The 12,081-nt window shown below is 37.9% G+C and overlaps 1 protein-coding gene across 4 annotated transcripts in view; it reads right to left on the bottom strand.

Annotated features, from left to right (window-relative positions):
• Positions 1-12,081, bottom strand: part of NR5A2 (nuclear receptor subfamily 5 group A member 2) — a 98,751-nt gene that overhangs the window by 22,111 nt on the left and 64,559 nt on the right. For 3 of the 4 annotated variants that reach the window (XM_030033710.2, XM_030033712.2, XM_030033714.2), the window contains one exon: positions 8,502-8,649. In XM_030033710.2, coding sequence (XP_029889570.1) covers positions 8,502-8,649 — 148 coding nt within the window. Of the gene's footprint in view, positions 1-4,891; positions 5,015-8,501; positions 8,650-12,081 lie in introns of those variants that run through there. The other variant, XM_041128088.1, reaches the window with a different exon arrangement.

Here is a 12,081-nt window from a genome sequence, read left to right as displayed (position 1 = left end):
TAAAGTGCTCTCTTCACTAAGAAAAAAAATCCCCAACACCTATTATACTGCATTTAATTAAGACAAGCATCAGCTTTATGTACCATTATTTGCTTCTGCCAAGTCTCTATGGGTATAAATATTGAGCAGTCACATCTCCTGAATACTAATCGATCCTTCCTGAATTCCAAATGATTACATAAAGTTTAGGAAATGTTTCTTTGCCAGTATTATCCTCCAATGCTTACTGTAGTTAGACATTAGGGTTGAGATACGAGCCTGGATTTGACAAGTGTGCAGTAAGTATTTTTCTAAATTCAAATCTAATGTGGGGAAGCCTGAAAGCCCCGGCTGAATGCTAATTTTACAGAACCCCTCGACTGCTCCCTTACTGGTGTTTACCCGGTGCAATCTTAGCAGTACACTTGGTAACAGAATGGATAAATATAAGAAAACTGCCAATGGATTTAATAAAACCACTTCATAATAACAGCCCAGTTATACATGTGTATTATAAATAACATATATATTAAAAAAAAAGGTGTAAAAGTAGTTGTATATTTACAAACTACCAAAAGTAAAAAAGGCTAGAGTGACCACTTTGAAGAAGACTGCATTAAACCCTAGGTACTGTTTGTCACTGCAAGTAAGAAGTGAACACATTTGTGATGACAAGTCCATCCCTGTAGAGGTGCTCCATTACTGGCTTGCATTGGCTTGCCCAGGAAGACCGTCATGTGATACTTTTTGCTTCACATTCACAGCACCTACTTCAGATCCTGGCACCGAAGGTGCTTTGTGAAGACAAAGTGTTTTCTCTGAGCTTCCTGGTATCCTGCCAAAGAACCACCAGGCCTATTTTACAGGGAGGAGAACAGAGTCCCTGAAAACTACAGATGGCTCACACCTACCTGATGAGAGCATGAGAATGGCTGTGCTGGCACTCTGGATCCTCTAGACCACTGTCTCATCTTTGACAGTGACCAGGAGCAGATGCCCTAGGGAACAGTGTAAGAAGAAGAAAAGCATGGAGTGATACCTCCTAGGAGCAGTCACTCAGGGTCCAGCAGCTGGAGGTTAGCAACAGCCAGAAGCAGCGGGTTTTGTATTTCATAGCTTTCAATGGATTTTCCTTCTGTTAAGTTCTCCAGGTGATGTTGGTAACCACAAAAACTTTCAGCGTCCTCTACATCTTGGAGCAAGGAGTGCCAGAGCTGGGTAATATGCTGTGTTGAAGAATGAATTCTTGTGTTTTGAGCCAGTCACCTGCTAGTTTGATTAGTTTTGTTCTGATACTAAAATATCAGAATGATGAGAGGAAGAAGCAGCTTTTTGGCTAATTCTTGTTCTTAGTAAGTTCCCATGTTCTGTGGACTGTGCTTTGAAAAGCTAGAGCAGTCTTATTAAACAGAGTGTAAAAGGCAGATCTGTATTTGTTGAAGGTATAATGTGATTATTAGGAAAGCTGCAATAAAGATCTACATGCCAAAATTTGCTAGGTTGTGCCTTTATGTCTGTATTATACTTAGGTGTCTATAATCCTGTATTAATTGGTTCTTGTCTAATTTTCTGGTCTTGTTTCCTGTTTTCCTTTTGGTCTGATAAAATCTCCTGCCTCACTAATTCCTTCATTTCATTCTCCTATTCTTTTTGTTTGTGTGCCCTTAAGCTTCATAAGTACTACAAAAATTTAATCAATATTCCTTGTTATATTACTTCCAGTTGATGCTTATACATTTATTTTCCTATCTGCATACATGATATCCCAAATTAAACCCTCAGCAAAAACTGTGGAAGTGAAAATATGTACAGCCCCATGTTTCGTCTTTGTTTGCTGCTGCATTTTTTCTTATCTTTTCTGTATATTTAGATTGCAACCTCACTGAGGCAGAGATTCTAGCTAGTCTGTAAATCTAATAAACCAATAATGTTACATAAAGTATATTAAAAACTGCAATAGCTAATTTAATATTTTTTTTTCAGCTCCAGAATGTTCCATAACTGCATTGATGTGAGTTACTGCAACCAGGTGAAATGGAGCACAGGCAGGCTTTGTGTTGCTTGTCTTTGGGAGCACATTTGCAGGAAGCTCCCTCTAGTCCTGTGAGCGGTGAGGGTAGAGTCTGCCTCGAAAATGCTTCATTTCACCCTGTTTCATCTGCATGAAGATCTTAACAGGCATGTTTCTCTCCAAAAAGTGCAAATGGTGGAGCGCTGTACCTCCAATGCCTCCTCCCATCTCAGCAATGACACTTCAGGGAGACTAAAAGCAATGAAAGATTCATTTGCTAATATTCCTCTTATTTAATAGAAACGGGAATGGAGTGTTGCAGATCCGGATGGATTTCTGCTGAACCCTTAAGTAAGGCTGTGGTTTGTTTGAAAACTGAGTTCTTTTTTTGTTTGGTTGGTTTTTTGTTGTTGTTTAAGCAAAAGCCCATTGTTTGCCATCCACAGCGATTAAATGTTTACCATTTCTACAGGACCCTCTTGTCTCATGTTAAGTGAGATGTGAGATCAATAATGGCTCTGCAATTATTTGTCCATTGATAAAGCCTTCATTTCTTAAACGAAGTACATTTATCTGTGTCCTGACAATGATAAGGGAGCAGTACCAGTCAGCTGCTGCCTAGTCTAGCATTTAGCTCCACAGGCAGACAAGTGCCTGGACATGGGTCAAATGATGTCTAACTTTCTTCCTATTGGCATTTCACTTTACAAACTGCTCTGATGGAAGGTTTGACAAATCATCCTTGCTGAGTTCAGATAATAAAAACTAGCAGGACAAATGGGAAGTTTTGGTAAAGAGAAAACAATGGCTGATTTCAGGTTAAGTGACCAGTCTGTAAAGCTGCTGGATGGCAAAATGAAGAGATTTCTTGTGTCAGAAGATGATAGAAAGCATCCCATGTAAGGCATTCATTTGGTTCTTCAAGCATCAGTTAGATTTACTCATTTAGCAAATTTAATTGTTGAAAAATTGGTCTGAACTTTATTCTGCGATAGGAAGCAAATCAAAGAAACAGTGAGACAAATTTTGGCTCCAGTGAAAACAGTGTGAAATTCTCTTTGGCTTTAGTGAGGCCAAGATTTCACCCCAGTGGAGCATGCCAATCCATTTCAGCCCCAGAATTAGAGAATTCAACAGCACATGTGGGGTGAGGTTTGGCTTTTGTGTTTTGTTTGTTTGTTTTTTAATTTCTAATTCTGATTTATGACAAAGAAAGAAGGGGGTTTCCAAACTAATGTCAAATTTGGTAGTGAAAATTCAAAGAGGCTGATAAACTGACACATTTGCTTTTTCTATTTGTAGTGTATCTTGATTCAAACCACCAATTATTAAAGACAAAGAGATCATTTGTATTTATTTTGGGTTTATTTTTTGATAATGTGTACTGTGTAGTATACTGATTATACGCTATAGAAAAATTAGGTGTATTATTACTCTGCGATTAGAGTAAAGAAATTGCATTATTGTCAATGTGGCTAGCTTTGGGAAAGCCAGATAGGTTTATTCTCATTTAGTAGTAAGTTTGATAAACAGTTACACAACTATGTGAACAGCATCTTTCTCAGATGTGCTCTTTCCATGTTTTGGACATGAGTTCATAAAGTAGTGTTAAAAGTAGGTTTAACACTCAAGTCTGTCAAAGATTTCTTTATTCTTTCCCAGTTTTGCAATGTGTGCCTGGCCACTAATTTTCCATCAACTGTGTGATTACAATTGCTGAATTGTCATGGCTCTGCCTTGGTTCTTTTTTGCCTGAAAGAAACCTGTCAAATGCAACTACTGTCAAGAAAATCCAGGTTTGCTTGCTTATCTCTTGAGCTACTGATTTTTTTATCAACATATCTTCAGATTGTGGAAGAAAAATTGGCTGATATACCTGAGTTAAATTGTGGTTTGGTGTGTTGATTACCTTCACTCCCTTTAGTTGAAATTAAGGGGACAATACTTCTATATGTGACAACACAGGAATGATGCCCCAGAAAACAGGCATGTTTTGGGGTTTGCAAATATGATGTAAACCTCAGTCAAAGAAAGGTTGGCAAGGAAAATTGCTATCAACTGGTGTCCTGATTTACTTCAAAGCAAGCTAATAGCTGAAGATAATTGAAATGGAGATTGATAACAGAAATTGCTATTTCTAGGCCACCTAAACAGAAGACTTCTTTCAAATAAATCATGCTGGCAGATGGATTGCTTCTTTGCAATAAAAATGCTTTGGCTTCAGAAGTCCAGCTCATCTTCAAATAAAACATTCAATCAGCATCTAGTTTATCATTTGCAGCAAAGACAGATGTTGGCACAGAATTCAGACATGTCCATCAGAGATCAAGTAGGGGAAGAAGTGGCTAGAAGATGGCTTAGCATTTATACCAGGTTACACAACCAAAACTGTGAAGGGCAATTTTGACCACAAGACCTGTTTCTATTTGCTTTAGTGTGATCTCAGGTGTCAATTAGACTGGTTGATTTGCGTAATGCTGTTCTGGTGTGCAGTGAGAGAGGAAAGCAACATACATTTGTTTATGTGTAGTGAGGAGGCACACAGCGAGGGAATTGCCACAGGGGACTGACTCATGGAAAGACTATGATTCTTTAAGAGAACCCTGATGGACTTGTGTAGTAGATCTGTAGATCATGTAAAGTGGATCAGAGTAATGTGATGGAATTTAAATTTAGTTTGAACTTCCTATGTCTTGACAGAGTAATTGACTGATGGTGCAGTGATGCTGTGAAGGAAGGGGTCTCTGCTGGTGCTTTAATGTCCTTATGCGTCAAGGCTCTTTTTAATCAAAAATACAGCTGAGTCTGGAGCATGCACAAGATGGTGATCTCCAGTGTGATTGTGGTGATTGTGCTGGTTGTAAGGACTGATTTGTTCTTTGACTTTTTAACCTGTGGGAGCACAAGAGCTGAAGGACTGATTCAGCTGAATTGGTTATCTGCTGAGAGCAACAGTCCAGGTGTGAGGGACTTGCTTCTCCAGAGATTGGCAGTGACTGGATTGAAGGATGGCATGAGGAACCACTGAGGGTAGACCGACAGACAGTCACTGAAGTATGAAGATCCATGGATGTGAAAGAAGACTTTTATGTACAGAGAGGTAAGCATTACCTAGCTGTGAAGACATTTGCTTTTTATAACTGATGGAGGGAATTTAAAAGTTACATAACTCTACATATATTAATACTATATAGAACTAAAGTAAAGAGATGTCACACTTATGAAACTAGTTCCCAAACTATTCTGGCTTATTGAATAATTGCTGAGTCAACTGTACCAATATATACTTGCAGTGTTGGTCAGATGAGCCCAGACAGACTAGATGGCCCACTGGAGAAAGGAGCTGAGCTCCTGCACCTGGGTGTATCACTCAGCGGAGTGGGTATATGCGGTTTGACTGCATCCAGAGTTGTGCATTGCTAGCCGCAAAGGCTACAATAAATATGCATCCGTCTAAGTTTCAACAGCATCTTCTTTAATGCTACCATCAATCAAAAGCATTTTCCTGTATAAACCCTTTGGAACCTTTGACAAGTAGGTAACGAACAATTACCTCTCTCGTTTAAAATCTAGCAAGCAAAACTGATATGATTTAATTGTGTTTTGAAAAATAATTGTAAGTGCTTTGGGTTTTGAACATTACTTTGCTGTTAGTTTACAAAGATAATCACTTCTGAAATGTTGGGAAAAAAGGCAGAGACAAAGTTCTTTGCCCTGAAGGAGATTGCCATCTTGTGAAGAGATAGACAATACGGTACAGCCATGAATAACAAACAGCTTTACAAGGCAGCCTGGTATCTGTACGGCTATAAAAAACAAACAACTTCTTCTCAATAAATTAATTCTGTGGATTATTGACTTTGCATTGCCTTTGAGAGGCTTTATATTAGACATTTATTTTTCAACCAAGCACTATATTAAAGAACAATAGCATAAGGTTTTATTAGTTTGGTTAACACTGTGCCATGAACCTCCTTAGAAATGTAAAAAGGCTGGTATGTCTTGAAGCGCTTTTTATTCCATTAAACATTACAGGGCCAGATTTTCAACAAGAGCCAGCTGAGGTTTTTGAAATATTTTTTTGATTAAGTGATATATTTTTGGCATTATGACCAGTTTTCTGTTGAGATGCCTAAGAGATGTAGATATGTGCCAAATGCACCTAGATACTTAGGTACAGTAATTGCTCCCAGTTATTTACGTAGAATTTGATGCTCAGCTGGTTTTGACAGCCCTGCTGAATGCCTACCAGTGTTGTTAGGCAGTTCAATGTCTTCAAAAACCTGACTCACTTTTAGGATGTGAGGCGTCTTATTAACTTCAGCCAGATGATTCATTCATACTTTTGGGCACAAACTTAAGTACTTAGCTGGAAAGGGTGTCTGTGTTTTTCATTTCAGTTTTGTCATCATTCTCATTAAATATTTGCCTCAGTCCTGTGGGTCAAGTGGTAACATCGTTACATTTTACTCTTTGCAGAATAAAATCTTGCTTTGACTATTAGCAAATGGAATTATGCAATATGCTAAATAATGAACTAATCGGTTTCAAAGGTATTGAACCTTTCTTAGCTACATCGCTTTTATACACAAGTGATGTGACTACAAGGCTCCTAACAGCAGCAGAATTAGCTCTTTTTATGGTAGCATAAATGAGAGAAAAGACTGGATAACCTGGCTCGGTACAAGCTTGCAAGGTATTTCTGCCCAACTGCTTCAGAAGTTGAGCCACTACCTGGCAGGACTAGAAGAGCTAACGGTGTAAGAATGATTCTTAAATCAATGCAAAGTGCTAGAAGAGCCGATGAAAGCGATCAAACAAAAAGGCCACCTAAATGAGAGAATTTTCCAAATGCACTTCACTTATTCAGCTAATTTAAAATATCACTGAACTGAGATGAATTTTCTAAATATTTTATCAAGAGGAAAGCTACAGGCTCTTTAGATGTTTCTGTGCCACTGTCTAATGACTGAAAAACCTAATTATTAGGAATTAGGAAATCTGAATTCTTGTTATTCATCAGATTAATTCAGAAAACATAATTTCTGCAACAGATGGCTTGCTTCTCCTTCTCTGAATCTAAGACGTGGAAAGGAATGAAGCCCTGAATACAAAATGTTAATAGTTACCAGGGAAATCCATCATCTCTTCCTAGGATTCAGAATGTACATACTTCATAACAGTCAATTCTGTTAGCATCATTCTAATTTTTTAAATAATTCTTATTTTTTTCTACATGTTCTGTATCCTGTACCTCTGAAGTGTTGATCTTTTATGCTCCCTATAGTTAAAGAGAGCTTCATCTAAAATTTTCCAAAGCAGGTTCAAATTCTCTAAACACCACATGGAGGGACATATTTGAGACAGTAAATGACACTTGACAGTGTCAACCAAACTGTTCCTTTTAGTCTAATTGCAATTGTATTATAATAATTTATTTGTAGAATTTTATTCCTTTACAGATTTTTTTTAAAACTGAAAATTAAAGAAAGACATTACTAAACGTCACCACTGCTGATATTTCTTTCATTGTTGTGCTTGGCTCAACTGTACACTCTCTTTGTAGACAAAATACCTTTTGAGTAAAACAGGAGTTTTGGCTATGGGAGGTATGGCTGGGTCTGACCTTATTTATGTTTTTAAGTCTCTCCTTTCAACTGTCTGCCAGTAAATAAAAATTCACTTGGCCAAAGTTTATTTAGACCAGCTTTATTAAGTCAACAAAGTGCAAACCTGAAACAGAGGACAGGCAGAAAAATCTGTTCCTATGAAGTCAATAGGAATCCATCTCCCTAAGCCCTTTTTTATTCCTGGCACTGGTGATTTTTCTTGACTGATTCATTGGAGGGCACTGGTTTAACTAATTTGTCTTGCACAGGTATCTTTCCCATTCTGTGTCCTCTCCACTAGTACAAAACAATCTTCCCTTTAAAGGTTATTTCCTAGCCTGATCTGTCATATAGCTATTATCATTAATTTGCACTTTAAGAGTTCCTTTCACTTTTTAAAAACTATGAGATACTTTCCTGATTTATGGGTTACGATGTGACAGCCATCATATGCAAAGAAGATTGTTTATACTTACCACAGATGCCTTTGAAAAAGAGCGATATTTTAACCATATCCCCACTCCATCTGCTTTACATAACTATATTCAATATCATAGAAAAACATGGCAATCTGTATTTTCCACTCTTCTCTAGAATTTCTAATAGAATTTTATCCTTGTTCTGGAATATTCAGAAATCACATAGAGAAATACAGAAAGCTTGTAATACTCCATTAAATTCCATAGGTTTTAGGAGTAATTTGCATAGAAACCCACTTTTAATCCATATACATAATTTCCTGCAAGTGATAATTAAAAAATAATCCTCAGATTACTGTGAACCTCATTAAATATATTTAAAAATCATGTTTTGGGGGAAAAAATCAAGGAAAGCAAAATATTTTCAATGTTTTTAGAAAAAAATAATAACACTATTAAGCATGAAGAGTAGAGTGTACCTACCTAAACTAAACAGCACCAGGAATTTGAGACATACAAATTCTCGTAGATCAAACTGCAGGGAACGAAGCTTTGCTACTAGTTCTTGTGCATGGCTCATAAGATTGTTGAGGGTGGCTCCAGCTTGGGATGCTATTATGGAATAATCCACCTGTAAAAGAGAATGGTATTTCTGTCTGGTTGTCGCACCTGCAGAACCACTTTAGGACATTTCAAGCAATCACATACAACTGGGATACTCCTGGATAAAAGAATCATTCTCAATTTAATGATGTGATCAAGTCAAGATGATTTTATATATAAACCTATTTTAGGACAATGGTATATATTGAAAATATCATTAAACTATGTATCTTAATGGTATGTCACATCAATGTGAATGCTGGTTTGTCTGTATTAGCTTTTTTAGAAGCTTTATATATGGCAACTGCTTATGACACTGGTAGCTGTTCCCCTGTCCCTGTATCAGTTTGTTTTATTCATTTGGTGTCTCTTGTTCTTATTGTAATTTTATGATCCTGCGAAGAAAGACTGATGAAGTGAGCTTTGTGCCTACACAGGGTGTATTAGTCCAGAGGGACACAATGATATTCATGGTATTCATGGGAAATGGTCCAGTGTCCATAACTTGACCAGAAACATCTATTCAAGCCCAGAAACGTCAGTGTATTCCCACAGGAAAGAGAGGTATTTTGTGGGTGGTTTCTGTTCTCCTTAGCTACACAAAATCCTGGTATTTGTTGGACTTGGTTCCAACGGACTTGTTCTGGTGAGTCCTCCACCGCTAGTGAAGGAGGAGTAGGCAGGTGTGTGACACAGGCCGGCTGCACTTGCATTTTCCCGAGCAGCAACCGCAGGGCACAAAACTACTTTCTCTGGGACATAGAAAAAAGCTGGACTGCTCTGGGGGGTCTGCTGCCCTTGTGATGCCCCTTTGTTCTCGGGGGAGGCTGACATGTCTATGAGCTTTCCGAAGTGACACTTGTATATAGAGAGCCAGCAGAAAGCTGGAATTAATACACCATATTAAAAAAAAGGTAATATTCACAAGCAAAGTATACTTAAAGCCTTTCATAGCTGACACACCCCTGGGTGATCTTGAATCTCGGGCAACCTCCCCACTGCTTGCACACTGTAACTTTTTCCTGGCTAATACCAGTCCCATTAAGGGGACGTTTCCATGCAGATGGCCATACCAGCCTCTGCCACTCTGAAGATGTGCACTGTTAACTTTTGCGCGTTTTGTGATAGGATGGTGAGCAGTGGAAAAGTGCTCGGGTACTGCAGCCTACGGGAATGCCGTGATGCGGAGGTGAAGTGTAGGGGCTGGAGCCGCGGTGAGCTGGCTCTGAGACCGGGCTGGAGGCTGTGAGGCTCGGCAGCTCCAGCACGGCGACAGCAGCATGGAGCAGGGTGCAACTGCGTCAGCCGAAATGCCTTCAGCTCAGCCCGGTTTTCATCAGAGTGTGTTACACATCCCCTGCAAGTGCCACTGTCCCATGAAAATGGCCAGGTGTGTTGCTTGCTCCTGTGTTGAACTCCTCCTGGCCAACTGGCTGAGACCTAAATGGGTTATTGAGACATTTTAAAACAATTCTTTTCTTGCCTGGCTGCTCTAATATTACCAACACCTTTCTTTTTTTAGGAGTTTCCATAACAACAGGGAAATACTAACCACACTTGATGTAAGCGTGCATAAGTGAAGTCTGGCTTTAAACTAAAACTAAGCACAACAGTAAGTGTACACTTTGGGTTAATGATTTATTTAAAGGTATCAGTGCTGTAATCCCATCTTTAAGGTCTCCCATAATAAAGCAGTTAATAAAGAACGGCCAGGTATCACCAGACGAAACAGACCAATGCTGCAAAATTTTGTTTTTCCAGGCACTGATCCCTTAAGATCTGTTTTTTAAAAAACTGTTAAGGAACATGTATTTTGAAATATGTTTTTTTATTTTAAAACTATTGAATTGATTTTGCTCAAGTATAAACAACAGTTAAAGCAAGAAAAAAACCTGAAAGACTTTAAATCTGACAAAATTTCAGCCAGGAAAGATAGAAAGATGACTGAAAGGAATTAAAAATAACTTTTCCTAGTGATGACCTTAATGTAATCAATTGGTTACTGACTTTTAATAAGACATTTTATTTATATGTACTCTTAGTGCACCCAAGATATTGACTGAAGGCAACTGTACAAGAGAAATGAAGTTACACTTTTTGTATGGATGTTAAGAATAACACTGCTCCAACTCTGTAAAGCATTTAAAGTTGTGCTTACGTTTCAATTAAGTCAATGGATTATGCTTAAGTATGCTGTGAGGGTATCCTGTGACGTAGGTTTTATTGCTCTCTTTTACACCTGGGAAAACTGACGTAGTGACATTAAATCACTTAGTCAGGGCCAAAGAAATCTGTGACAAAACTAGGATCTGGTCTTTGGAAGTCCCAGCCAAATCATCTTTCATGAACTACTTTCTACTTCATCTGTTATTTCTCTTTCTTTCTGTATATACACTTACATGTATTTCTTTATATATAAGTATATATGCTTTATTATAGAAGTATAAGTATATATACTATATTATAGAAATAATAAGAAAAAATAAAGTAACATACCTCAAATACTTTTTACGTGAAGGGCAGTTTAATATAGTGACATGATTCAACTACTTCATATTGAGAAACTGGTCACATATAAAAATCAACTTTCACAACTTAATTTCCCTTTTGTAATTGTTAAGGGAGGAAAAAAAGCTCAAAATCCCTCACTGAGGTTCCAGTTTGTGGGGGAAATATGCTATTCACTTCATAATAAGAAGTTAAGATGTCTGGATGTCAAGAATATCAGTGGCCTTAGTGCAGCGATTATGCCATAATGGAAAAACCCAGTAGATGCCTGGATCTCCCACTATCCCTCTACTGGAGAGCTCTCAGGCAACCTGCTACTCTTTCAGGTGCATTTAATATTTGCAGCACCAGCAAATTTGTCTGGGAGGCAAGTCCTCCTCTGCCACTCACCAAGAGCAGGCTGTATTAAATTTTTATATTTATTGACATTTCATTACCATAATTGACTGCAGTTGCTTCTCTAGTAGAAGGCACAGGGCTGCCTCCTAAGCAGGAGAATTGGTCCCTTGAGTAGAATTTGCAATTAAAAACAAGGCAGAATGGATTTTTTTTTTTTATTGTGTAAATATGATGAGTTGAATTTTCAGCTTTAACTAGAGAATACTGGGTGTGCAGAAGGCTTTTTTCAAGAGTGAGCAAAATTATGAGTCAGTGGAAAGACGACCCCCAAAGGTGTCAATCAGTTTATACAAAATCAACTGTGCATGAAAAAGCCTCAGTTAATGTCTATTCTGAAAAAGTGGTCACATTAAAGAGTGTGCTGTCCTGCTTGCTTGGTCCTGTATGCAGAAATTGATACTAAAAGGTGTATTAATTCTTTTACCTTCCAATTCACGATTAAAAATGCTTTTAAAAGACAAAGATTAAAATAGCCTGGATCTTGAGCAAAATGCTTAATTGCATTACTGAAGTCTTAGCATTTACTTTATATTGTACCATTAACTTAATTTGG

The sequence above is a fragment of the Aquila chrysaetos genome, chromosome 12 (genome assembly GCF_900496995.4).
Source record: "Aquila chrysaetos chrysaetos chromosome 12, bAquChr1.4, whole genome shotgun sequence".
NCBI lineage: Eukaryota > Metazoa > Chordata > Aves > Accipitriformes > Accipitridae > Aquila > Aquila chrysaetos.
This window is presented reverse-complemented; position numbering and strand designations above follow the sequence as displayed.